The sequence below is a fragment of the Zootoca vivipara genome, chromosome Z1, assembly GCF_965207765.1.
Source record: "Zootoca vivipara chromosome Z1, rZooViv2.hap1.1, whole genome shotgun sequence".
Taxonomy (NCBI): domain Eukaryota; kingdom Metazoa; phylum Chordata; class Lepidosauria; order Squamata; family Lacertidae; genus Zootoca; species Zootoca vivipara.
Window position 1 is genome coordinate 31,782,285 of NC_142583.1, and position 27,047 is coordinate 31,809,331.

The 27,047-nt window shown below is 41.9% G+C and overlaps 1 protein-coding gene across 20 annotated transcripts in view; it reads right to left on the reverse strand.

The window, feature by feature from the left end:
- The window catches only part of KLHL2 (kelch like family member 2), a 36,543-nt gene that overhangs the window by 3,541 nt on the left and 5,955 nt on the right, over positions 1 to 27,047 (reverse strand). For 2 of the 20 annotated variants that reach the window (XM_035111653.3, XM_088660109.1), the window contains exons 2-13: positions 26,666 to 26,791; positions 23,381 to 23,487; positions 21,039 to 21,160; positions 12,957 to 13,119; positions 9,302 to 9,411; positions 6,944 to 7,060; positions 5,778 to 5,927; positions 4,811 to 4,928; positions 4,453 to 4,650; positions 3,778 to 3,879; positions 2,630 to 2,758; positions 356 to 496 (exon numbers count right to left, since the gene is read on the reverse strand). In XM_035111653.3, the coding sequence (XP_034967544.3) occupies positions 356 to 496; positions 2,630 to 2,758; positions 3,778 to 3,879; positions 4,453 to 4,650; positions 4,811 to 4,928; positions 5,778 to 5,927; positions 6,944 to 7,060; positions 9,302 to 9,411; positions 12,957 to 13,119; positions 21,039 to 21,160; positions 23,381 to 23,487; positions 26,666 to 26,791 (1,583 nt within the window). Of the gene's footprint in view, positions 1 to 355; positions 497 to 2,629; positions 2,918 to 3,777; positions 3,880 to 4,452; positions 4,666 to 4,810; positions 4,929 to 5,777; positions 5,928 to 6,943; positions 7,061 to 9,301; positions 9,412 to 12,956; positions 13,120 to 21,038; positions 21,264 to 23,380; positions 23,488 to 26,665; positions 26,792 to 27,047 lie in introns of all 20 variants that reach the window. The other 18 variants (XM_035111652.3, XM_035111655.3, XM_088660123.1 and 15 more) reach the window with 14 other exon arrangements.

The following is a 27,047-nucleotide window of genomic DNA, read 5'->3' on the forward strand; positions in this document are numbered from 1 at the left end:
GGTGCCAGGAGGTTATAAAAAAAGAAGCATTAAGGCCTTTCTAAGTGACAAGCTAAGTGCACAGTTATTTGTTATGATGGACAACCATGTATTTTCCCCAATGTAGCATTTGAGGCTGGTGATTTATCAAAATTCAAAACTGCCATAATTTTTGTCTGTTGTTATTTAATTCTATGAGGAAAGTGGCTGTGTTAGTGTCATATACTGAATTATGTTAGATTTCTCAGTACTCAAAGCAAGGTCTTCATTAGATAAGTAACCTTGGGGGCAGATGTGGGAACAATTAAAGCCCAAGTGAGTGTCCTTTCTATTCTCAATGCTATATAAATGGTTCTTTGAAGGCTGTAATATTTACCTGCATTTCTCCTACACATGTTCATATCTGCAACCTGTTTCCATGTATTGATGGTGGGATCATACACCTCAACACTTTTTCTGACTAAAGGACCATCATGACCACCTACTGCATACAATAAGTTGTTTAAGACACCAACACCTGCAAGGAGGAAAAAAAGAAAAATGAGTTAACGTTAAGGTGAGAAAAAGCATAAATCCCCACTTCTGGAGTGTTATCAAACTTCACAAAGTACCGGGGGTGGGGGTGGGGGTGGGGAATCAGAAAGTTTCAGATGCAATGAAAGTCACACAAATATTATATTACATTACACGTTCACAGACACCAATACGTTCACAGACACCAACACACACTTAGTATGTACCTAGAACTTGGGAGTTTTCAAAAATGTCTTCACATTGTCCCAGTAACTCTTACAGCCACCTTTAGGTCAGTGTGTTTATCCCAATATTGCATGGTTTGCCGGAGCTGTGTGTGGCTTTGTTGAAGGTTCTATTGAGTTCATCAGAGGGGCAAACTTTAAAACTAATGATTTACTGGCCCACAGCTGACTCTCTGACAGTGCAATCCTATGCCCAGTGCAATCCTATGCTGAGTTACACCCAGACAAGTGGTGCATAGGATTGCACCTTTAGCGAATATGCTATGCTACTTCTTGGTCTTGCAAACCTTGATGCAGCTCACAGGAAGGAAATACTGTGGGGTCCTGCAACAGATTCTATAAGGTAAAAAACATAACATGCAAGAATAAAAGGGCAGTGGGCGTAAGCACTATACTAGCAAACAAACTGCAGAGCTGAAGTGAGGCACATCCTTGCCTTCCTTCGCCACCAGTCAGGAAACCAATGGCCACTGGGAGAAGCGCTCTCTACCTCTTGGAAAGAGCATCATGGGAGAGCAATCTAGTCCCATCCATCTGCCAGAGGAGAAGCAGCTCCTCCAATCATTACTTTCTCCTTCTCATCCCATTCCCACCCCCCACCCCCCACCTTCAATTTGTATATCACTTAGTTGCAGCAATCTCTCAGTGGCATACAAGGAGACACAAAACAGTAAGACAGCAAGTTAAAACTATAAAACCAGAATTCAGCTTAAAAGTCTGTGGGGATAAAACAATGTCTTCAGTAGACACTGAAACCTTAACAGGGAAGGGTCCTGTCTGATCTGGAAGAGAGTTCAGTAAAACTGGACCCACCATACTGAATGCATGGCTCCTTGGTAATAAGAGTGCATTGCAATAAATGAGTTTTGAAGGTACCAGTACATGAATCTCAATACAAATTTAATCAATCAATCATCATCATCATCACCATAGTTGGAGTACCAACTGTAGCTGGCAAAAGACACTCCTAGCCACTGAGGCTATATCTGAGCTTCCAGCAACAAAGATGGATCTAGGAGCACCTCCAAGCTCTGAACCTATTCTTTCAGAGGGAATGCAACCCCACACAGAACTGGCCAATCTTCGGAAAATAGGAAAAACCAACCCATCTTCCAAGGGTTGAAGCTCAGCTTACTGGCCCTCATCTACTCCACCACAGTGCCCAATGGTGCAAATTGAACTGGATACCAAGTACTGCATGGGTGTAATTCAGGTGTATGCAAACAAAATTATGTTTTTGCAAGTCATGCTGAACCAGAAATTGCTTTTTAAAAGCCACTGGCATTTAAGAGTTTGCTGCTGGGAGCTTCCAACATAAATATTTAAATCGGGATTAAAAAAACAAAACAAAACAACCTAAGTCGGATTTTTCAGTGATTAGCTGTTAGATCATACTAAAAACTGCTTTGAAAAACAAACAAACAGGGGAGTTAAACCAGCAGTTTAAAAATTAGCTACAAAGAAAGATTACATTGAGAACACTTCCTGATCGCAACTCATAATGTCAGTTCATTCGGAAACTTCTGAATCTGACAGCAATTGAGCTTTGGAATGTGCACCTACCCCTCGCCCCACCTTGAGAATGGTAAAGCATGAATGGCGAGATGACCCTCTCCAATCCTGCAATTCAAGCTGAAATCTGATCAGAGACATCTCATAGTCCAATAAATGCAATTATTTCCTGGTTCAGGAATTATGTCCCTTATGCAGCAAGGAGTGTGGTGCAGGTGCAGGAACAAGTTCAAGGAACAATAAGACAGCTATTTGGATTCTGAAGAGATGTGTACCTGTCATGACTAGTTTTAAAAAAACAAACCCCAAAAAACTTTGGGATTCCTTGCATTTCCCCCCATTTGACACATAAGAGTTCTCATTTAACTTTGTTTACTCACCTGCTCCGCTACGTCTAGTGCCCATCTCTGCAACATAGCTCCATTCATTTGAACTGTAGTTATAACACTCCACTGTACTAAGGCACTGACGTGATGCACCATCATAGCCACCGACGGCATACAGCATACCTGGAAATAGGATTAACAAATTCTGCATATACACCTATGCCAGTAGGTGATATGTCAACCTTCCCGAACCTGGTGTTGCCCAAGCGTTTTGGACCACAATTCTTGTCATTCCTGACCACTGATCATGCTTGGTGATAGAAGTAGAGAGCCCAACAATATCTGGTGGGCATAAAGTTGGAGAAGGCTGCATTAGATTTGTATGATATGCATTTCATGGAGGATTAAACCTAGAAGCTTTCGTATGTTAAAAGGGGTGACTGATCTGAATGAGAAAGCAGATGCTTCCACATAAAATAGTTAAGGTTTGTGCTCTGTGTAAGGGACACATTGCAAAACCATTTAGTGTGGATGTTTGCATTTGATGGGCTTTTCTCAACATGGGTCAATTTTGAAGAGAACTTGTCAGGTTCCACTCAAGTCCTTTTTTGTGAGGTTTGATGGACTCACAAGTTGAGGAATGTTGAATGAAAGCAAGGCAGCCTTATCTGAGCTGTCTACAGATAGGTTGTGGTTCACAGTTTAAATCATTCATACATTTCAGAAGAAGCAAATACTTTAGATGTTTCTCTTTAAATATTCTTTTACCGGTAGACATTTCTCTTTCAATCATATTCATTTAATTCAAGATTTTTATTTTTATTTTAAAACATGAGCAGTCATTTTTTTTAAAAAGGACTATTTGGTTTCCCAGCTGGCCAAAAAATCTGACTACTATAGCTGTTTCTTAATATAGCAGGCAGCACACTGGTACTTTCTCCTTGGCACAAGGGAAGCAAAAAAAATAAATTGAATAAAGATAAAAAATACTAAGGTGGTTAGGAAAAATTCACAGAGAACACAGCAGAGGGCACTCCTGGGTCTAATAAATACTTCATCTGAAGATGGAGTTAGACTGAAAACACTAGGCTGCTTTGCAAAGCGCTTGCTATGAATATATGGTGTATTTAGGAGTTAAGCTTGTGAACAGCTGTTAGTCACATGGACAATAGAACCAATTTAGTCTTAAGAGGAGACCTTACCTCCAACTACACCTACACCAACACTACTTCTCCTTGTGTTCATTGGAGTTACATGAAACCATTCATTAGTCTTCATATTATAGGCTTCTACTGACGATAGACCTGTAACAAAGTACAGAAAGCTACCCTGTTTCTCATATTTTAAGACATACCCATAAAATAAGCCATAGCAGGATTTTTAAGCATTCAAGAAATATAAGCCATACCCCGAAAATAAGACATAGTGATAGGCACAGCAGCAATGCTGGCTGTGGCAGGAGGAGGAAGAAAAAAATAAGACATCCCTTGAAAATAAGCCATAGTGTGGTTTTTTGAGGAAAAAATAAATATAAGACATGTCTTATAATATGAGAAACACGGTATGAAGAATGAAGGTATTATTCATTCATTTCTCCATGAACTATTAACAGGAATTAAGAACTTATGAACTCTTTTCTATCATTAGCTACAGAGATAACCCTGAGTTTGAGATTGCTGGTCTCACTCAGATGAATTACTGTGTGTGTGTTTTCATTTTTATAAGCACAATTTTAATAGTGCAAAACAACTTGCTGGGGCTGATGGGAATTGTACTGCCAAGCATATGAATAGCGCCAAATTGGTGAGGTCTGATCTAGAAGACAGTAATCTCAAAGTAAGAATGCAAAGTACAATATGAATGGAATGCTCTATTACCTGTACTTCCATCAAATCCTCCCACAGCATACAGAAGTCCGTTTAATACAGCAGCCCCCAAAGTGCTTCTTCTGTCTTGCATGCTAGCAACACTTGTCCATTGGTCCTTCACGGGATCATATGAATCCACCGTACGAACCCGCAAGGAGCCATTGAAACCACCAACGGCAAAGACAAGACCGCTCATGTATACCACTCCTGAAAGAGAAGGCTCTACATTTCAGGCGTTGGTCTCTGCAGACCATGTATGCTCTTTTGTTTAAAGATTTCAAACATAAAAAACCATCCTTCTTAAAAGGAAGTTGTTGGCATGGAGTTACATAGCTAGGTAAGCAACACTATCAATTTAAGCAGCTACCTGCTCTGCATCTTCTGGACGGCAGCTCAGCAACTTGGTGCCACCGTTCTTCCTTAAAATCGTAACACTCCACGCTGCGGATAGCTTTGGGTGCTTGTCCTCCGACTACCACCATCAGCTTCAAAGGAAGAAACACCTAGTAAATAACCTAGTTCCTTATTCACATGAATGGAGAAAACAATGGAAAAAATGATCATTTCTTACAAGTTGCTATTCCCTGTCTCAGAGTAGTTTGTCATGGTCTTTGGCTAGAGCAATAAATTTAGGAACTATTCACTTGCGCATACCCATCATATATCAGAATAGCATCTTTTAACTTCCTGTATTCCCCTTTTCTTTTGGAGACTACTTCTGCCAAGGCGATTGTCAGGAGAAAGAGTTCCACCACCAAAGAATACAGGGATCAATTAGGAGGAAATATAGTCTTACTCCTACCATCTAACTTTGCCACCACCAGGGTTTTATTTTTTTTATTTTTGGGGGTGGGGGAGAGAAGAATCTTGCTACAAGCTATAATGCTGCTCCTTCTGTTAAGTGGTCACCTTGACAATCCATGGAGCACATATGGAACAAAATACCTGTACCTCCATTCTATTCACTAAAAAGGCAGATGCTCTTGACAGGCAAAACAAGAGTCTCTCTGCTGAACCACCAGGACAGTCTTGCCAGTTACGTAATGGCACCCCAATATTCTTGAACAAGGAGAACCCTACTGACACATTTGAAATAATGACATTCTAGATTGTTTGTCTAAATGCACTTACTGGATTGTGGTGTGCCTCTTCCTACTGATATATATATATCGAGGTCCCATTTGACTGTCTTAAATTACTTCAAAATCACTGTATTTTCAATAAGACCGCCGCATAATTAAATCCATGTGTTACATCTCTGCTGAACGTTCTCTTCCCATAATGCAATGCAATGCTATATGGCAAGCCAGGTAGCCAAGAGTGACGGGTCTTACTTTTGGAAGGCAGGCTGGTGTTCGCAGCTTTGTCCGCGTGGTCTTCATCAGAGCCCTTTGCTCAAGGGGCAACAAATGGTACTTCATCGCTTCAATGAGGTAATCCTTACAGGCACTGCTGTTTTTAACAAGCGGTTCCTCTTCGACTCTCTGTGCATTAAACATGTGGACAAAAGTCTTAACAAGTACTGCTACACAACAGGTGCACACTAATACCTTGGCATGTTCATATCAATATTACCCCTATGCCAGCCCTCTTAAGAAAGAAAATACAGGCCCTTTGGATCTGTTCAATAAGAAATATAAGCACGGTGCTTCCAAAATTTTTGGAACCCTATGAAGAAAAGGCATTTTCAAGAGGGTGGATGCCTACAGGCTAGAAACCAGAATGTAGAGATAAGCACAGAAGCTGGCAAAAAAACAAAAACCAGTTTGAGTGTCACTTGTTAAGCATGCTTTGGAATTCTGTCCTATGCAAAGACATTTCAGTACTTTTCCGAACAAGATCAAGGCAACTTATTCAAAGAAATGAAAACAAATGGGCTCAAGGAAAAATGAGGTGAATATTGTCAATTTCGGTCCAAGACTCACTCCCTGGCACCTCCAGGTAAAGATGGGAATGTCCCTTATTAAACTCTGAAGAGCCCTGCCAGCTGGACCAAAGTGACTTCATTTAAGCTGGTTTCCTACATTCCTAGGGCAACAGCAAATATTAATTCCCTTCGACAGAATATCAAGGAAAACATAAACCAGTACGCAATTGTTCTAGTATAGCTGCAGATTCAGATTCTTAGTGATAAACCATTTAAGGCAGGTCACAAATTTAGGTGTAGGTTTTTAAGGGTTGTTGTTTTTTGCTAGTTAGGTTGATGAAGTGATTCCTCCAAATTAACAGAGCCTTACCCTTTCCACTATTAAATATTTTCAGAAGTTTCACACTTGCCAAAAAGCACAACACAAACAAGATAAAAAAAAGACCTGGTTGTAACTATCAAGATACAGAATGCTGAGCAGATTGGTAGAACCTTACAAGAAGTGCTACCTGTAATTAAGCGATTCTGTCTCCTTAATGACAAATATTCTGCTCCTATGGCTAAGTCTGTACGCTTAAGGTTGAAGAGAATAAGAGAGAGGGTGTGTACATTAAATGCTTACTTTTTACTTACCTGAACCAAATACTCTCGGGAGAGCAATGGCAGGCGGACATGTTCCATCAGGCGTGCCATGAGCTCCTGCCGCACATCTTTGTCATGGTTGACCCACGCGATCACTGCTTCAAACACCTTGCATAACAGAAGGACACACTATGAGTTCTGAACATTTTTGGGGGTGGGACAACAGGGCAGATTCACATATTATTCTCTCTTAGCAAGCCCTTCTCTGCAAGCGCTGGATCTGAGAATGGAGAACAGACACCCTCCCACCAGGGGTCAGTAGCACAGGAAAGGAGCCATAGCTGCCACCACCCCCACTCTGTGAATTATCCCCAGCAGCTCCTATCCTTTCAAAGATGCCAGTAGCCTTCTCATTCTCTAAATGGTTAAAAAGGAGTACAAAGCCCAAGCTGCTTCCCTCTCTCACCCCAAGCATCTTGCTCCTTTTGAAAATGGCTGCTCTCCTCTGTCGTCTCTCCCCCAATCACCTTCAGCTTCTCATAAGCCATCAGGAGGATGGAGTATATTCTCACCTCCTTAAAGGAATCCTGTGGCTACTGAGGATCTTCAGTCCTTGGACACAGCTACACTGGCAAAGAAAAAGCGCTTCGTAGGCGTTGTACAGTGGTACCTCGGGTTACAAACTTAGTTCCTTCCGGAGGTCCGTTCTTAACCTGAAACCGTTCTTAACCTGAGGCACGCTTTCGCTAATGGGGCCTCCCGCTGCCGCCGCACAATTTCTGTTCCCATCCTGAGGTAAAGTTCTTAAGCCGAGGTACTACTTCCAGGTTAGCGGAGTCTGTAACCCGAAGCGTTTGTAACCCGAGGTGTTTGTAACCTGAGGTACCACTGTGACACCTGATGGCGCTTTGGAGTTCTGTTTCTGCCAACCCGATTTCTCATATAAAGTTTACAACGCTTGAAATGCTTCTTTGATGTGTCTGGATCCAGCCCTTACTGAGGTTCAGCTTTTCGATGAAAATGTTTGCGTTTTCGCAAGCCACCGGAGTGGAATTCAGCATCGTGCTAAGCTGATCCTTTCATCAGCGCAGGCGTTTCTCCTTGCCAGGTGAAATTATTAACCCTCTGCTCTCCCTGCAAGCTGTTCGGGGGGTGGGGTGGGGGTGGTTCCTGACTATTCTGAGCATATTCAGAGAGGGCATAGGGCATGTGGGGAAGAAGAGAATTCCCCCAAGGAATGCCAACAACTTGGTGTTGGTTTTTTTTAGTGGTCTCCGGTTACAAATCTCGTCAGCGCTTACCATTGAGTTAGAAGGGTTATCTATAAAATTCCCATACTGTGCTGAATATATCTGCAGTCTATGAGGGTGCTTAATAGAAGTTCAGTTCAGTTTGCAGCTAGGGTACCAAAAGATCTGCTGAGGATTTAATTAAAGGATAAGAGTCATGCAGCTCTAAAAGCAGGCCGAGATGTGGGCTGGCAGCACTGTGCCACTGCCAAGACTCAGAGAGTTGGACAATGATGCTGCAGTAGAGTGTCAGCCCTCGCCGAGGGAAGAAACCCACACAGGACATGGGCATGTGGCAAAAACAAAACAATCAGAACAGCTTCTCCATATGCCCAAACTCAGCACATGCTCTACTTAACCTACATCTCAGCCCACATCCAGTATCATATGATCTTGCTTTGTGGGCCTATGTATGTGTATTCCAGTATCTGCGCGATCTCTGTATAATACTCATTTTTAAGTAGGATGCTTTAGCTGTACTTCAAGGAAAGCCTTGAAGTTGGCCAACTATAATGCATTGCACATTGGGCAACCTTTGAAAATGGCCCCAAACCTGCTACTGGTCCATTTCCAAAGTGCTGGCGCATAAGCACATAATTTGAAGCCCTACCTACTCAACGTTGGACCTTGTTACCTGAAGGCTTGTCTGCTTCCATATGAAACAGCCCAGGAACTAGGTTTTTTTGGGTTTTTTCCTCCCCACCCTCATTTTAGGAAACCCTTCTCTGGGTGCAGCCACCATCTGTGGTGAAGCAAGATGGTGGCCGGGAAAGGCCGTTTTCTATTATAGCAACTCGGCTTTTGGAATTCCTGCACTCCTGGGAAGTTCACCTAATGCCTACATAAATGTCTTTCCAGGAGCAGGTGTTTTCCAGTTATCATCATCTGGAGACTTCTTATCCAGTAAAATGTACTATTGCTATTATTAACATTTATATACCACCTTTATCTTTCAAAGATCTCAAGGTGGTCTACATGGTTCTCGCCCCCATTTCACCCCCACAACAACCCTGTGAGGTCGGTTGTTGTAGATGCGGCGCATGAATGAAGGTTCCATCATATCTGATTAGACCTTAAGAATATTTAAAGCAGCGTTCAAAATGGGAGAAAGGGACCTTACCTTTTCCTCAGATGCTATTGTAAGTTTGTCACTGGATATTAAGCTGCACACCTGTTCTACATCGAGGTTTAGGAATTCCTCACAAAGTACAACTTCAGTAAAGTGCTGCTCTGTTTAGAGAGGGGGAAAGTATCTTTGAATGCACACGAACACACCTGTGCAATGCAAGTTAAGAGGTACCGACTCTATAGAAGCAAGTAGTTTTCACTGCAGTGACTACTTGCCGGGGCACACTACTGGAAAATGAGGAAGGCACATAGTTCATATATAATAAATACACATATATGAAGCATTCTAATACAATAACTCACCACAATATTCTTACAGCATTTGGGATAATATTATTTGATATTCAGGTGACTGGGTGGATAGAGCTGTAGCCGTAATGGCACACACCAAAGGGGAGGAAGCAGGCTTGGCAGAGCCCTGAGCTTTACAGACTAGGGTGATGACTTTTTTACAACTTCATTTCCCTGTATCATAATTTGATGAGCTTTCATTAAAGATTAGATAAAATCTTACTTTCAAAGAGATTTGATTAAAAAAAACCCTCATGCACAAAATTATTTTAAAAATGTTATTTATCAGTTTTTTGACCATTTTTGAAGTCACTGTAAGCAGATATAAAATTGAACCCAAGCTTTAGAGTCACATATACGCAACATTATATAGGGTCATCAAAAACACAAGGAAGCTTTTTTTAGCTGCAGTAACAGTATAGATGCCGCTAGAGGACAATGTTTTGCTACCTCTCCTGTAGGTTCTTTTCCCAGCATGTCCGGCAGGGTCTGCTGGCTGAGTTTTGAGGTCCCAAAAGGGGGCTTTTACCTTGCGCAGGTGTGACATTTGTATACCCTATGTTGCTAAGAACACTCCCCTTTGTGGAATATGGTGTTGTGTCCAAATTTGATACGAAATATATATAGAATTGTTAATACAATTTTATGAAATGGTAAAACGGCATACAAAAAAATTTAAAATGGTTTGTGTGTAACCTTTTAAAAAAATATTTCAATGGACTATACCTCATTTTAGTCATTAATAGGCAAAAGTTCATCCATTTGTGCTACAGGAAATAATTTTTGAGAAAATAAAAATAAAAAAGTCATCACCCTATGCAGACGTACAGAAGTTCAGGTAAAAATACCCAAAGGGGAGAAACAGCCCAATGAGTACTGAGTATGTTCAGTGGACAAAGAAAGCTAACTGTTTGGGGAGGAAGACTTTTGCCTTACTCATAAATTAAAAGTTGGTTTAAATGGACTCTGGCCCCTGAATGGCCAAGGCAGCACAGCAGGAGTTGGGCTCTTTGGCTAAGGGAGGTATTTTCCTTCTGTCCATCGTTGGAGGATTTTTGCTTACTTTTTAAGTTGAAAGGGTGGCAGAGGCAAGTTAGTACGACAGGGCACTGTGCACCTCCGGGTTGGCTTGTCCAAGGCTGGGAAGAATGAGGCAGAATATTGGGAGGTGGAGGAAATGGCTGATCAAGTTCTTTGGGGTGGTTTGTTGGATACAAAAGACAGAGGGCCTCCTCTCTTTTGTAGGCTTCATGATTTGAATGCTGCAAATCTACCTGTGGGGGCTGCCCTCCAGAGTAAGACTCTCTGGGGTTTGGTGTTGGACAGTTTGTAAAGACTATGAGGTTCTACGAAAGTCTGCAACTGAACAGTGATTGCCAGTAGGTGGTGGTGACAGGTCCTTTTCCTTGGCCTTGCTGCCATTGAACCCTGAGAAGGAAACCAGATGGAAGGGGAATAGAGTAACCTGGAAGGGGGCCCTGGCTGGCTGATTGACATACTAAACAGGAGCACTCCACACTGCCAACCTTATGTTGAAGGCTCCACTTGCCACACGGGAATTCAACTGTTTAAATCTGATTAATGTGCTATTCAAACACAGTAGCCGCCTTCTCATCAGATTCTACAGCAATTCAGCCTAGGTGATTAGCAAGTTGCCCCTTTTGTAACATCTATGCTCTCTCACACTCAGATTCTCAGAAACGAGGAAAATAGGAATCTGAAGCGGCATTGTTATGATCAGCCACCTGTTTAGAATGTAGTTTGTTGCCTAGGAAATCTTGTTAACTCTTTGAGACATCTCCTTTTGTCACGAAAGAGGCACAGATAAATGAATTATTTCGAATAATATGTTCTGAAATTATATAAATTATATAAGCCTTACAGCTGAGCAGAGGAAAAGAAAAATGTGTGCTGTTGAGACGGAGGGAGAAGCCTTCCCCAAAGACCAAGATAGGGAACCACCTGTGGCCATTCAGATATACATGGGCTTCATCCCCTACAAATAATAAGCAGGGATTGTGGAAACTGTAGACTAGCAACATCTGGAGGGCCACGTGTTCTCCAACCCCGGTCTATAATCATTGGCAGCAGCCAGGAATGGAATTTGAGATGTTCATGTGTACAAAGCATGTCCACTAATTCTCAGCTATACCTCCAATCTTATTTGAATGTACAGTACTAAGCTGCTCAGAGGACCCAAACAGCTTTCCAATGGTTTCTTGGGAGTTACCTACAGGAAGGAGGGGAACCCAGAGAGCTGGAGAGCCCGAAAGGAAAAGGAGATCTTTCCTTCCTCACTACCTTGTATCAGCAGCTCAGCCAAGCCATTGCCTCAGATCCAAACAAGTACCAGAGCCCGTCAAGCAGTTCAGAGCTCCACTACTCATTTGCACTGCCTTACTGACTTGACTAAAGACAAGGGATCTTCTCTCACTTCCTCAGACTTCAGCTCTGCCATTGTTCTGCTGCTCCCAAATGCTAGAACAGCTGTTTGGGTAAAATGCTGAGGAGCAGAGTTGTAGTAAGAGAGACCTTTCCCCAGCTTCCAGCCTTTAATCCAAGAGACTGCTGCATGCAAATGTGCACAGGCTATATAGGTCACAGAGAGAAGTCCACTGAGACTGCTCCTCACCCTAGGCTATGGTGGGGACCCTCTCACCCATGGGCCAATCTTACCCTGCTAGGGTATCGAAATTGCCCTGCAAGGCCATTTCCCTCCCAAGCCACATCCACCTACCCATCAGCTAGAATGACTTGGGACATCATCTGATGAATAGGAGGTTGAGGTTATACATTTAGCACACACACCTATTATCAGGGGAAAGAGTTGTATGGAATCCTCTGCTAAAAAGGAAGAGAGGAAACTACTTGTTTTAACAGTTTCTTGCAACGAACTTTGTACTCCCAACTTTGGGTCTTCAAAGCACCTTGTGCCAAAATGACTGTGAGGTGAAACAACCTGCAAAGCCTATCATGATAAGGAGATAGGGGCTTATGGAGCCAAAAAGGTTCCCTATAGCATTGGGGCTTGTCTACAGAGCATCTGGGAATTTTTTTTTTTGGATAAGGCTAGGAACCCCTAGAATGCTTGGGCTGCATAGACTCATTTTTTTATACTGGTGCCTAAAATTTTAATGTGGTTTTAATTTCTGGTTTTAAAATCCACTCCAGTTTCCTAGCTGCTTTGTGATTTTTTTTCCTTGCATGTGCAAAAAGTCAAGGCAGTCAGTTCTAAGACTTTCACATTCCCTATTGTGTGAGCAATGTTAAAAGGCTGCCAAGTTAGACAGTGTTAGAAACAAAACCACAGTCCAGCCAATTTTTGTTTTGTTTTTTAGAATTGGTGTTGCACTTGCCTGCATAAGTGTTGGCCTTGTTCAGAAGATCTGTGCATGCATGCACGTCAGCAAAAGCACGAAAGCCTAAACAGTTCACAGGATGAAGTTGGGTTTCCAGAAAATCACAGCAGCTTTTCTTTACATCCTGCAACTGCAACAAACTAGCTGCCGGGAGAAGTACCTACAATAACCAAAACCAAATTCATGCACACATTGCCAACATCAACAACAATAAAAAGAAAAACTCAAGGTACAGTACATGTATTAGGAGAAACATTAGAATGGTAGAGAATATAACCGACAGAGGTGTGCATTTTAAAGTCACCTTCTTAAATTTACGGTACTAGTGTTGATTGTGATGCTTGCTGTTAGAAAGTTGTAAAAACCCTGTATTCTAGATGGCTGATATTTCTATTCATTTTTTTTATCATTCCGACTCACTGGCCTTTGAATCCAGATGAGTTGCCGAGGATTGGGTCACTGCAGAAATGCAGTTGCCCCTTTTGTCGCATGAATTACAATGGGACAAAGTTCCTTCTATTTTCAAAGGGTTCTTCATTCTTCTCCTATTGCTCACTGAATGACTTAAATCATATTAGCACAACAGGGCTGGCATTAAAAATAAATAAAAAATGGTTAGTGTTTAAGAGGTTGACGTTGATCAACTTCATTCCAAAGCCCTATCAATTCTGTATTCCCAACTGCTTTATTTGATTGACTCAATGAAATCTAAGTAAGCTCACAAAATGGACTGAATTTGCTGTTCGCAGCTGTATACGGTATTCACACTTTTAAATAAAGAAGCCACGGAATGCTAGCTTCAACTGGAACACATTCAAGAGAACAGACACTACTACTGACTGGGTAGCTTTACTGCACTTAATTCATCCGCCCTACACAGAGGATGCTTCTGGGTTCCCAAGGGCTCACTGAACCAGCAGAGAACTGCAGAAATGCCTCAAGCAGAGATCCTTTGCGTGTGCACTGCTTGTCTTTCAAGAAAAGCATGAGTCAAGATAAACAGCTGTAGTGGTGGGTGGGTGGCAGTGGAGAGGGCTAAAAATAAATTTTGACATCTGTAGCACAAAGCTAATGCTAACACTTTACATTTCACCCAAGAAAGCTATTAGCCCTCATTCATTTCAGATGTCGCAAGTTGTTCCTAAAAATCATTTACAAGCCCCATGCTTCCTGAAACAGCTCTGCTTGAAGTCCAAGCACTGTTTACAGACCGAGCGTGTGGCCTTGTCCAAAATGTTCCCAGCTGGCCAGCACACTCTCCCTCCAAACAAATATTTGCACTCAATTCTGTTCCATGTTATTTGCTATTCTCTGGCACCATATGTATAAAAAGTGAACTGTAGATATAAACAGTAAAAGTAGGCAAATAAAAATAAATTCCAGTAAAAAATCAGGACAAGACCTTGTTTCGACAAGTCTTCATCAGCTGGAATATTGAAAACTTAGAGATGAATCTTAGAATAATTCTCCTCATAACAAAAATTTGTTCAGATCTCTAAACATAAAGTTTTTTCATATGTAAAAGACAGAGATACTATACTGGGATTGATTCCTATTTGAACTCTTCATCACACAAATAAAACCTTGTAAAGATATATTTGAAATCCATTTTTCTTCTGGCCTGAATTCTTGCAATTTACTGTTTATTTCTGGACTTTACCAAGAACTCCAATTTCTACTAAAAAGTGAACTGTGACAGGAAAAAAAAATACATAAGCACGAATCAGGAAAGGATCGAACCCCACTTAGGTGTAGTTTTAAAGGCAGAATTTGCCATTTATACACATGGGAGCTCTTAAAAGACTGCACCCTTTGGATCTTGTTTAGGGAAGTTTTTAATGTTTGATGCTTTATTGTATTTTTAATATTTTGCAGGGAACTGCCCAGAGTGGCTGGGGAAACCCAGTCAGATGGGTGGGGTATAAACAAACAAACAAACAAACTTAATACCCAGCAGCTCCCTCCCCAGGCCCCTCAGTCTCTCCTGCTCCCTGACCTATCAGTGAGAGCTGTTAGGCAAGTGGATATGAGAGGTGCACCTTCTCCCAGTGAGGCCCCACATTTTTGGAGCTTCATTGCCAATAGCCTTTGAAAATCTTCAAAAGATACATTTCTTTAAGCCTGTGCTTGGCTGAATTGTGCTATACTGTGCAAGTTAATACATTAGCAGAATTTTTTTTAAAAAACACATGTAATGCGATAATGTTTAAATTTGGAGGTAATTAGAGATAAAGATTTTATTGACATGCATGAATGAAGATAAAGGAACCAAGGGAATGAGTAGAGGGAAGTCAAGGGATTCAAGTAATCCCACAATGTGGATTTAATATTGTGTATACAGTTGTTATAAATGTTTTATTTTATGTTTTTCTCTTTAATGTAATGATTTTTTTGTGTGGAAATTAATAAAAAATATTATTTAAAAAAATAAAAAAAAGAATTGTGCTATACCACACTTGGTAAAGAATTTTTTTCAGCTGCTGCTGCTTTGAATCTGTGTGGGGCTTTGTAATTGTGTTTCATGTGTGTTAGTCTTATAAGATGCCTTTGCAAAGGCAGCATGCCCTGAAAAGTATTTAAAAAATACTTTAAACAACATTCAACATTCTTTAGTCTATTCAGTAGCTTTTAAGACAGACCTGTCTTTCTACTGGCAATCACACAGGCTTTCTTAAGTCCACTCACAAGACACACACACACACAGCTGTACTGTAAATTATTTTGTAAAATTACGCTTCCTGTTGTAGATATTACCTTAAAATAGCTTGTGCAGAGGGAACGTCGGACTCATCAGACATTTATATTTCATATACGGGCCCTATTCAGGTGTTCAATCTCCTCACAAGTAAGGAAAAGAAGAGAGAATCAGGGGTACAGTTTAAAGCCCTCTACAAGTTTGAGGGGAAAGGTCTGAAGCGGGAAGCCACCTTCTAAATCAGGCATCCCCAAACTTTGGCCCTCCAGATGTTTTGGACTATAATTCCCATCTTCCCCGACCACTGGTCCTGTTAGCTAGGGATCATGGGAGTTGTAGGCCAAAACGTCTGGAGGGCCACAGTTTGGGGGTGCCTGTCCTAAATCATCACACAGGGAGCCTCCATGAATAGGAGGCAGCTCCTCACTTCAGATCTTCCCCCTCAAACACATGAAGGATTCTAACCTGAGTAGCAATGACACACCAGAGGGGGTGTGGGACGTGACAGCACATCCTGCTTCCTCAGTCTTATGAGGAGACTGAAACACTTGAATAGGGTGACTGTGTACCTCCGGCAACTGCCTCCCGATCCCCTACAGCCTCACTCTTACGTAATATCTGCCACAGCTTCAAGAATTTGGGATAACACAAAGTAATAATCTTGAACTAGAAACTGCATAGCAGGGTAGAAGGTACTGACTTAGCAGATCGCTGTCAAGGTTTAGGCTGCAAGCCTAACCACATTTATTCACTTCGAGAGTAAAGGTCCAGTGAAGTCAATTGGAGATACATTTGAGAAAGCCTGCCCAAGATTGGGCTGTTGGGACTAATGTCCTGCAAGAGGCAAAGATTATGCAGCTCACTGGATGGTAGAACGCAGCCCGTTCCTTGCATTTGCTCTTTGGCGGTCTGAATACTAAAATCTTCAGATGCCCTCTCTTTACCAGGGAAGGGTCTTTCTCAATCGTGGCGCCTCAATGGTGTGATTCCCTTCCCAGCACCTACTCCAAATTTGTTTTGGCACCACGTGAAGAGCCTTCTGTTTTATCTTACTGGTAGTTGGTGTCAGGGGATTGTTGCGGCTACTCCCGAGTAAAGACGCTCCAGTCCGTTCTGTCTTTACAGGTTTTATTGTGCATACTATTTACAGTGCAGAGATAGCAGAAAACATGACATCCTAGTCACTTGCAGAATCTGGCAATGGCGCCCTTCCGCTCTGGGGCCAGCATAATAGCTTGGGCACCCCGAAACTCCGCCCTCTCACCCTGCGTTTGGGCGCGCGCCTCAATTCGGGCGCCGGAAGCGGCTGTGCTCCCTCCTCCACTTGTGGGCTAGGGCAGTGCAAGGGTTCTGACACATCGCTGAGCCTTCCTTCCTCCACTAGTTGGCTTGGGCGGTGCAAGGGCTCGGATACCTCACTAAGCCTTCCCTCCCTTCCGCTCCCCTCCTCATTTCCCCCGCCTGACCCGCTGCTACCGCTCTCGCTGGGCGAAGTGCTGGTCAGGATGATGGGGGGGAGGCTCCCTGTAGGGAGTTCCCCTGACAGTTGGGTTTGCTGCTATTAATTTTCCTTCTTTAAACACATTAGGCTGCATCCAATGTTAGTGTAAGGAGGCTACACAGCACTTTGCATACTTCAAAGTGTATTCTATTAGACACTAGGCTGGACTTTGATGATGGAGAAGAGGTACAGCTGCAGTTATGGAAACTAGAATTCTGTGGCTACAAACTGAGGGTCTCTGCAACTGATTCCAGAGGCATTAGATTTGGCAGCCTTTATGGGCATCAATTTATGCTCCTTCTTCACTTCAGATTTTCATGTATATGCCACATTCCCTTTGTTTGCAACCTGAACAAGCAGGCTGCACTGTGGCTGCTGTCCTTCTTGGTGGTATAATGACTTCCTTATATACAATTCTCTTTTTTTTATTAAAAAAACAACCAGCTGCTGTGAATTACTACAGTATGCAAATAGTGCGTGCAATGCCCTCCATCTTGTATATAAATGGCGTGTGTAAATACCAGTGATCTAATGATCTTGTCCTTTGCAATTTGAGTCCTATTTCCTGTTAAGTATGACTTGCCAGTATCTTTCAACTCATTATCTGGTACAGCATGTAGCATTTCTGACAAACTGTTTGGCCAAATGTTCACTAAACGCAAGAAAATGTCTCAAGCTGTTGCGTAGTCAACACTTTCAATGGCACCAATTAAGGATTTTTAACACCTAATAGTTTGCTGGCTTAAAAAAAATCCTTAATTGTTAGGATGGGTTTGACCAGTTTGACATAGAATTAAACTACTGTGAGTTTAATTCACACTATTTTCATCACTCTTTGCAGAGACTGCAAATCCCTTGGAGACTTATCTACTGTTTTGTGGAATACAGGCTGCGAGTACAAATATAAGTAAAACGAACTGCTTATAAAAGAGCTTTGGAGATGGGGGATCTCTATGTAATCAATGTATTAGGTGCCAATCCCAATGACTTTGGAAAGACATTTTTGTGGGGCCAAAGCTCTTCAAATATGTGAAAACGAAGAAGCAAGTTAAAAGTGCATCAGAATACCAAATGTTGGCTATACAACAGAAGTCATTCTCTTGCTGACCGTGTGTGTGTGTGTATGCATGCATGCATGTGTATATTATATAGGTAAAAACAGCTGTGTCAACACTCAGGACCAAATTAATATGATGCTGGCAGTTCTGCATGCTTTACATGTGACTTTCCCCTATTCACATAGGGAGTGGCAATCAAATTTAACAGAAAAAGAGGAGCACGGGTGTGAGACATTGTACTCTCGCTGCACCCACTGTTCACCTCCCTGCACCTCTTAACAAGCACTTTTCCCTTTCCCAAGCAGACTTACAGCATCAAAGCTTAGCTAAAGGGAGGTGGTTTGTAAGCACTCAAGGGCTACAGGAAGACAAGTCATGCGCTTAAAAACGAGACCTACACCTTCCCTCCTTTCTGTGCAACTGGCCAGTTGGACTAGATGACTCTCATGATTCCTTCCAACTCTACAATTCTATGATCCTACATTGGTCTCAAAGCGCCACATCACAACTCTTAATTGAAAAACATGCACAGAGGCCTTCCAAGCAGAATAATCTTTAGGCAGAATCTTTACAGCAGCTGCCATCATTAATACCGTGTTAGATACCGGTACTGCGATCCAGATGGATACTCAGGAAATGTAATATGGTGGTACCTCGACTTACAAAAGCCTCGACTTCCGAAGGTTTCGACTTACAAAGTCTGCAAACCCGGAAGTATTTTCGCCGCACGCGTGTTCTACGCCTGCGCAGAAGCGGCGCGCGCGGTCTGCGCATTCTCAAAGTGCAAAATCGTGCTTCGCGCATGCGCAAAAATGGACACTTCGACATCCAAAGGTTTCGACTTACGAAGAGCGCCGCGGAACAGATCTCCTTCGTAAGTCGAGGTACCACTGGAACAGCACATTGGACGGCTTATTATTGCAGTATGTAGGCTGGAATCAGAAACAGTATATAAAGCTGAATGAAGAGTGTCCATGAATAATGGTTGATGTTGCTGCACCAAGATCTCTGCTACTCCTACATGCCACATTTTGCCCTAATAGTTCAAGCAATGACATTTACCACTTTGGCTGAGCCTGAGTACTGCAAATGCTGAACACTGTACACTGAAAGATTAGTAACGTAAGAAACCAGAGCTCTCAAAGTGAAACCCAAGTCCCTCCCATCACTAAAGAGATGGGCATCTGATTTCTGGTAAGCGAACAATCATTTTTCTTAATCTGTAGGGATGGCTATTGCAGCAGTCATAGTTCATAGCAGTTCTGCAGCGAGTAAGGATGCGGCAGTACCAACCCAAATGGAACAGTGATATTATTCTGTTTAAGACTGCAATAGGGTCTTAAGTACATTGTTGCTACAATTAGGCAATGCTTTTGTGACATTTTAAGTCTTATCATTATCTGCTAAACTAAGGAAATCAGCTTTCAGGTCAGTAAGTTTTGCCGGGAACCAGGCTGGCTGAAGACATTTTGCAGCCCAAGGGGAAGGACCCCTCTCTCTATTCCAGATACAGAAGCTGACCAGTCTGGTGTCTGAATCTTATTTCACAACTGGTGATGGGACAGTATCTTCTTCTGCAGTCAGATAGCAGGCTAGCTTAGGAGGCACAAAGCAGGCTGCATAACACACACACACACACACACACACACACACACACACACACACACACAAACACACACAGCGGTGCCTGTTCCCTGAAGCTCAGCAGAGGGTATTTACATAGAAAAGCTGTATTACAGGTCAACATACGGAATGTACCCAAAGTTTGGGATTAATCATTTTTAACGAAGGGCAATCTGACCTCTGTTATAAAGAACCAATTAATTTTCTTTTAGTAGCAGCATGCCCAGTAGTGGCACGGAATTGGAAGGGATTGGAACACCTGTGTATTTCTCATTGGAAACAGAACGTATGGTTGATTGCTGCATCAGATAAATTAACAAAGAGATGACATGCATTGAATGATACAAACGATGTAGACGGTTTTGCTGAAATATGGCATCCTTTAATAAAATACTTTACTGATAATCCTGAAGAATGGCACGGACTGGACTTCTGCAAATTTGATCTGTCCTGGAAGGGGGAGGCAGGGGCTAACTGATTTTTGTTTTGTAATTGTTGTTATATATAATGGAAATCAATAAAACAACAACAACAACAACAACAACAACAACAACAACAACAACAACAACAACAACAACAGAGGTCAGCCCTCTCATTTAGAAAGCTGGCTGATTATGCCTCTTTAGTTAAGAACCTGGACAACTAGTGAACCTGTTCCTCTGTGTGTGTTTTTGAGCTCCTCCAGAATGTAGAACAAATATTTGCTATTTATTTAGCTGTTGCTGGCCACTTCAGCGGCGAGTGCAATGTATGCATGTCAATTTAAATATGATACATACCAATATGTATATTTAGCATCCATATTCAACCATATTCAAACTTTGCCCCTTTTTGCTACACTAGAGCTTCTGACATGCATCAGCAAAGATTTATACCCGAAGGCAGCGTATTTAATGTTACCCTTTCAAGCCACTGCTTTCTCAACTGTTTCCAAGGCTTGCCATTATATTTGATCTACAATTACTAAATGGCTTGTTGAGGACTGTAAAACAGCAGGTGACTTTAAAGTGCAAGTTCTGTATCAGTTATTTTGAACAAGAAAAAGAAGTGCTATAAGATCACATAAATGCTATTAAAAAGCACACATCCTTCTTATGACTAAGATGCTAAAAATAAATGTCATTACCCTCACCGGGGTGGGGGAGTGCCTTACTTTTTGTGCATACCATTAAAGGATGAGTTGACAGTATCCTCCTACTCACCTGTACATTTTCCTCTGTAAGCTGAATTTCAGCAGTGTAAACATATTCAATGAGCATCTTAAGGGTCCATCCATCAACTTCCTTTATTCGAACTCTCTTTGCCTGACTCTCGCTCATTTCACCTATAATACATGGTTGTATAGCTCTGTTAATTTAATCAGATACTGGCAATTGGCATCAACATGTTGCAGTTCCAGGGAGCTTCCTCAGCACAAAAACTTTCCTCTAAGAGAAGAGAAAGGAAAAGCTTATTCTCCAGAAGGAAGCTATATAGATCAGTGTGTCTCTTTTTGGAAGACACCCCCTCATCCCTAATAAAAACTACAAGGTACTAGGAAAATATTTTGAATTAATGGAGAAACTATCAGGTTTAGCTATGCTTCTTGCTATGATTTGCACAAAACTTTGAAAACCTTGGATGCCAGTCTAAAATGTCTATATCTATTTGTAACTTCAGAGCTAAAAACTTCATGGGTTCATAAAACTCAGCACATGACAACTATGCAGAAAAGGCACCAAAGCACTCATACAAACTGGAATAAAGACTTGATACAATGAGCTTTCAATATATTTAAATGATACCAGTAGAAACTGCCTTAGAAAATTCTACCAGCACACAAGGAGGATTATTCGCAGCAGCATTTGATTCACTGTCTCTCAAAACATTTTCACCTCTAGCCAGAAAATAGGGAAATATGGTGTCAGCTTGTGGAGGCTGAAATGCTGGTCATGAAGACCATCTGCAGTGCCAGCACAAACATTTGCAAGCGAATAGGATTCAGAACAAGACTCCAAGACCAGAAAAAGGCAGTGCCTCTAATGGCAATGAAGTATGTCCAAGGTATATTTAACTGCTTCTGCTCTGGTCTTTGACCACAATAAAGATATCGACTGACTGCTTCTGCTCAACAGCAGGAAAAAGCCTACTGCAACTTGTAGTACAGTCCCAAAGTAATTGGGCTGTATCCAACATCAACCATACTTATTTGGATACAGCCCACTGCGCCTGGCAGGTGCAGCCAACATAGCATTGCTAGACTCCAGCTCCCATCAGCCCTGCCTGCTGGCATAGGCTGATGGGAACTGGAGCTGAACAACATCTGGAGTATACCACATTGGCTACCCCTGCAGTATGGGATAGAATTACAAAACAAGGCAGATGCTGAAAGCAGAAGAATTACACAGAATAGTCAATAGTTTGGTCCTTTTGGAATATGTTTTCTGAGCTGTAACATAAAACTCCCAGACTCTACACATACATAGGCAACAGAGATGCTAAAACTCCTGCCTGTGAAGCCAGAGCACAAAACCCAATCGCAACGGACGATGGGACAGACAGAGGTGAATTTTTTAACTTGAGGGGTTTTTTTGCTGTTCTCTTGCTGCCATTGTTAATTATCCCTTTGTGTATACTATTTTTTATTTGTATTACATCTGAAAGCCACCATGGCAGCCCCTCTGAAGACCCAAAGATGGATCATAATTTTCTAAATAAAAATGGCGTGTGAAGGCAGACCAGAGCCATCAGGGAGTGTGTTCAGTCACAACAATGGACTACCTTTGATTACACACATCGAACAAAAGCATTTAAGCCGACAGAAGAACCTCTAACTTGTATGAGAGCTCCATATTTTTCTTTCACCTATCTTTTAAGACACCTGAATCAAAATAATGCACGTAGTGATTGACTTGGTCTGAAAATAAGAATTCCTAACGTAAGAAACTTTAGTATAAAGCGAAAGGAGGCTTAGTCAGAGCTTCAATACGAATACTTTCCTGATGACTGACTGAATATTTATCTTAAACGACACTGAAGTCATCTAAAGAAGAGACTGTGAATCTGTGGCCCTCTGTGTGAGGTTGGGCTACAGTTCCCATCATTCCTGGCCACTGGTCATGCTGGTTTGGAATTCAGAGCACAACAGCTGGAAGGCCATCTGCACACCAACCCCAAAGACAAATGCAACCATTCTTGTGTCCTGAAAACCCACTAACATTTCAGCCTTAAACACACAGCATAAGCAGTGCAAGGAGAGAGAGAGAAAAGGAGAAAAAACCCAGCTGGCATTGATAATTTACGGCAAGATATACAGTCCAGCTGTCACTTAGAGTTATGCAAAGAATACTAAAACATGAACTCCAGCAATAAGACGGCAAAGTCATTAAGTCCTCCATGCCTGTTAATAGCTTGACATTTTCAAATATTGCAACTGATGGCTCAACACTCTCTCACACCCCACAACCCCTCCCAATTCCATTTCCGCTGCAGTGTTTTGACCTTGTATACTCGTTTAGCTATGCTATAGTTTCAAGAAGTAATAAAAAAGAAAGTAGTACAGTACCTGTAAACATGGCATGGAAGTATGGGCTGCAAGCTGCTAACACAACTCTATGAGCTGCAATTTCCATGTCTTCAGCTACTATTGTCACATCACACAGCAAGTTTTGACTATGTAGAAAAAGAGAAAAGAAGAGGATGCTTTGTGAACAATGCAGAATCTGGAAGAAAGCAAACGTCTACTGTCTGTTTTGGAAAGCTGCTTGTGTGCCCTGTATTCGGACCCCTCTTGAGATATCATGACCAAATTCTGCATGATGGTGCTAGAGATCAAGGCGCAGGTTTTTATCTATGTTTGGATACAATCAGATGCCATTTTGAATTAAGATGGAAGATGTTTAAAACTGCACTGGTTTTAACCTCTAATTTAAAAACTGCATTACCGGTAATTTTTTTGTTTCTTAGAATTCCTAAACAGCACCTATGAAGCTGCTAATATTATATACTCTCCCCAAGAATCTTTTAAGATATATTTAATTTCCAGTGGGTAAAGTACAGTCATACCTCGGTTTAAGTACGCTTCGGTTTGAGTACTTTCAGTTTAAGTACTCCGCGGACCTGTCTGGAATGGATTAATCCACTTTCCATTACTTTCAGTAAGAAAGTTCGCTTCAGGTTAGGTACGCTTCAGGTTAAGTACGGACTTCCAGAACCAATTACACTCATACTTTGGGTTAAGTACGCTTCAGGTTGAGTATTCTGCAGACCCATCTGGAATGGATTAATCCACTTTCCATTACTTTCAATGGGAAAGTTCGCTTCAGGTTAAGTACGCTTCAGTTTAAGTATTCCGCGGACCGTCTGGAACGGATTAATCCACTTTCCATTACTTTCAATGGGTTAGTTCGCTTCAGGTTAAGTACGCTTTAGGTTAAGTACAGACTTCTGGAACCAATTGTGTACTTAAACCGAGGTACGACTGTATAACCATTACCCTCTTTGATGAAAGTTACCAATTGGGAACAGAGAGTTTTGCTAAACCCCACCAATATCAGTCCCCACCTCCCCGCATCTTAAAAAATAAAATGAGGAGAGTGAAGCCAAAGTCCAGAAGCTTACTGCTCCTCTTGGTAGTGATGATGTCAGTATTAACATGTCTCTCTTAGCTTATTTTTATTGCATCACATCTGCAGCTCTCCACTAATCACACCTTCATCTTATTAAGAACTATTAACTTCATTGGTATTCCTGTTTTACAGATGGAGAACCAAGGGCAAAAGACAACTGCTTGTCCAACATCACACAATGAATCTCAAACTCAAAAATATTGATCCAATGTTCTAGTCACTGAATTAGGACCATACATGGTTTCACTACCTGGACCTTTCCCCTTGATCCCTCATTCATTCATTTTATTTGTACACTACTTTTACACACACACACACACACACACACACACACACACATCAAGCTCAAAGCAGCTTACAACAAAGAAACTGGATGCATTTTAAACAAACACTACAAAAAAAACAATTTCATAACAAAACAGCAAAACAATAACATAACAACACTTTCATAATAACATAGCAAAACCCAAGCTGAATTCAAGCCATTCAAAAGGAGGAAAATTTGTTATTGGGGTGCGTTCAAAGCAGGAAGAGGCAAGACAGATGGCAGAATCACTTGCAGGATGGGTGAAGCTCAGAGAGGCAAAACAACAATTTATTAATATAAAGATAGTTTCATACTAATTGCCAAGATTCAATTTGCCTATAAATGGAAGAAGTTGAACATCAAGTGCGTCCCTCCAAACTGAATTTTAAAGAGGCAAATGAACTCAAGGACATTTCGTTTAAAAACATGAGAGCAAGGAATTTCTGGTTGTGAGGAATGAAATGTATGCAGAACACAATACTGTGACCCTTATTTCTGCTGGGAGAAGACCTAGCAGACAGCTGAGTGCAGTCTGTGCACAGAATAGCTACGGCTTCCACATTCGTGGATGTCAGACTAGTTTACCCTCCTGTCCTCCCAAGATGGCAGGTCCTAATCAAGCTTACTCACAAAACCCTGAGACTTACAAAGCAGGTTTACATGTTATATGTGTGACGGCGTCCTCTTGCAATGACTAAGGAGAGGCAAGTCACCTGCCCTAGCTCTGGAGAGCAGCACCTGCGGATGTCCATAATGGCACAAAGTTTCCAAAGTGGGGACAACGCCATCCCCAACTCCAGGGCTGGCCCCAGTCATTGCATGAGGATCTCTTCATGCATATAATGGGCAAAGAAGTCTCATAATGCAAACAGGATAGAAGTTACCAACTAACTGTATTATTGCCGAACAAAATCAAGGTGCCATGAGCCAAAAAAGGGGGAGACACGTGTGCCATCCCAGGCATGGGTGCACAAGACTTTGAACAAAGGATGCGGGAGCTATACATAAAAAGAGTAGACAAAATACTTTAAAAGTGGAGGACAGGGGCAATATCAAGTAGAAAAGTGACCACCAACTAGGCTCAAAAACAAAACCATTTCTTACAATTCTATCCCTTCGTCTCCACTTCATTGTCACAGCAACTATCCTAATAGGGATTATGGAATTTATCTCATGGCCCAAGACAGTTCTCATAACTTTCTTTCCTATGGGGCAGGTTATGCCCCATAGGACTGGACCAAAATCACCCAGTAAGATTTAGGACAGGGGTCAGCAACCTTTTTCAGCCATGGGCCGGTCCACAGTCCCTCAGACCATGTGGTGGGCCGGACTATATTGGGGGGGGGTGAACAAATTCCTATGCCCCACAAATAACCCAGAGATGCATTTTAAATAAAAGGACACATTCTACTCATGCCAAAACACTCTGGTTCCCGGACAGTCTGTGGGCCGGATTGAGAAGGCGATTTGGCCGCATCCGGCCTTCGGGCCTTAGGTTGCCTACCATGGTTTAGGGCTTTGGGGGAAATGGGAGGGAGGGGGAAGGACAGCTGGGGCCACAGAGCTCCCACTGCTTGAAAACAGCCCATCTGTTTTGCAGAGAGTTTGTAGCAACCCACATTTAAGATGCAGAACTACCATCATGAATGGATACAGAAGCGTAGGCTTCTACATATGGAAAAGTTTATCTAGATGCAACTCACTTTATGCCCCCCTCTACACACACACCCCCCGGCAAAAAGAAAACCAACTTTCTTTAGGGAGCTGCTTTTGAGGGGAAGACAGCTGTGCATGCAGAAGAGAATCTCCAGATCCCACCTTAGGATATGATGCTAGCCTGTACATCCCATTGATGGCAAAGCTCAGTGAATGACCAGACAAGCAATCGGACTATGCGTATATCCAGAAGTAGTACCTTCTTAATTCATTCATAACTTTGAAAGCGTTCTTCATATGCCAAGGATTCACTGTAACAGGACAGTGCTTTTCAGTATTATCATCTTTCAGATCCAGAGGTTTCTGCTGGCACAGTTTGGTACATCTGCAAGTAAGAAAGGCTGTTTCATTAACTGTCTGCTGGAGAGTTTGTCACCAACATGGGCTAAAAGGTTTTACCACCTACATTTCTAAAGCCTCCGTATCACCACTACCTGAAGAAATGAAGCCAGGTGCAGAACTTTGCTTTGACCGGGCCCTCGACACTCATGACAAACAACCCAAACCTCTGAACGATTTAGATCCATGCATATAAATGCTCCAAGACACACAAAAACACACCCATATTTAATCAGATTAAA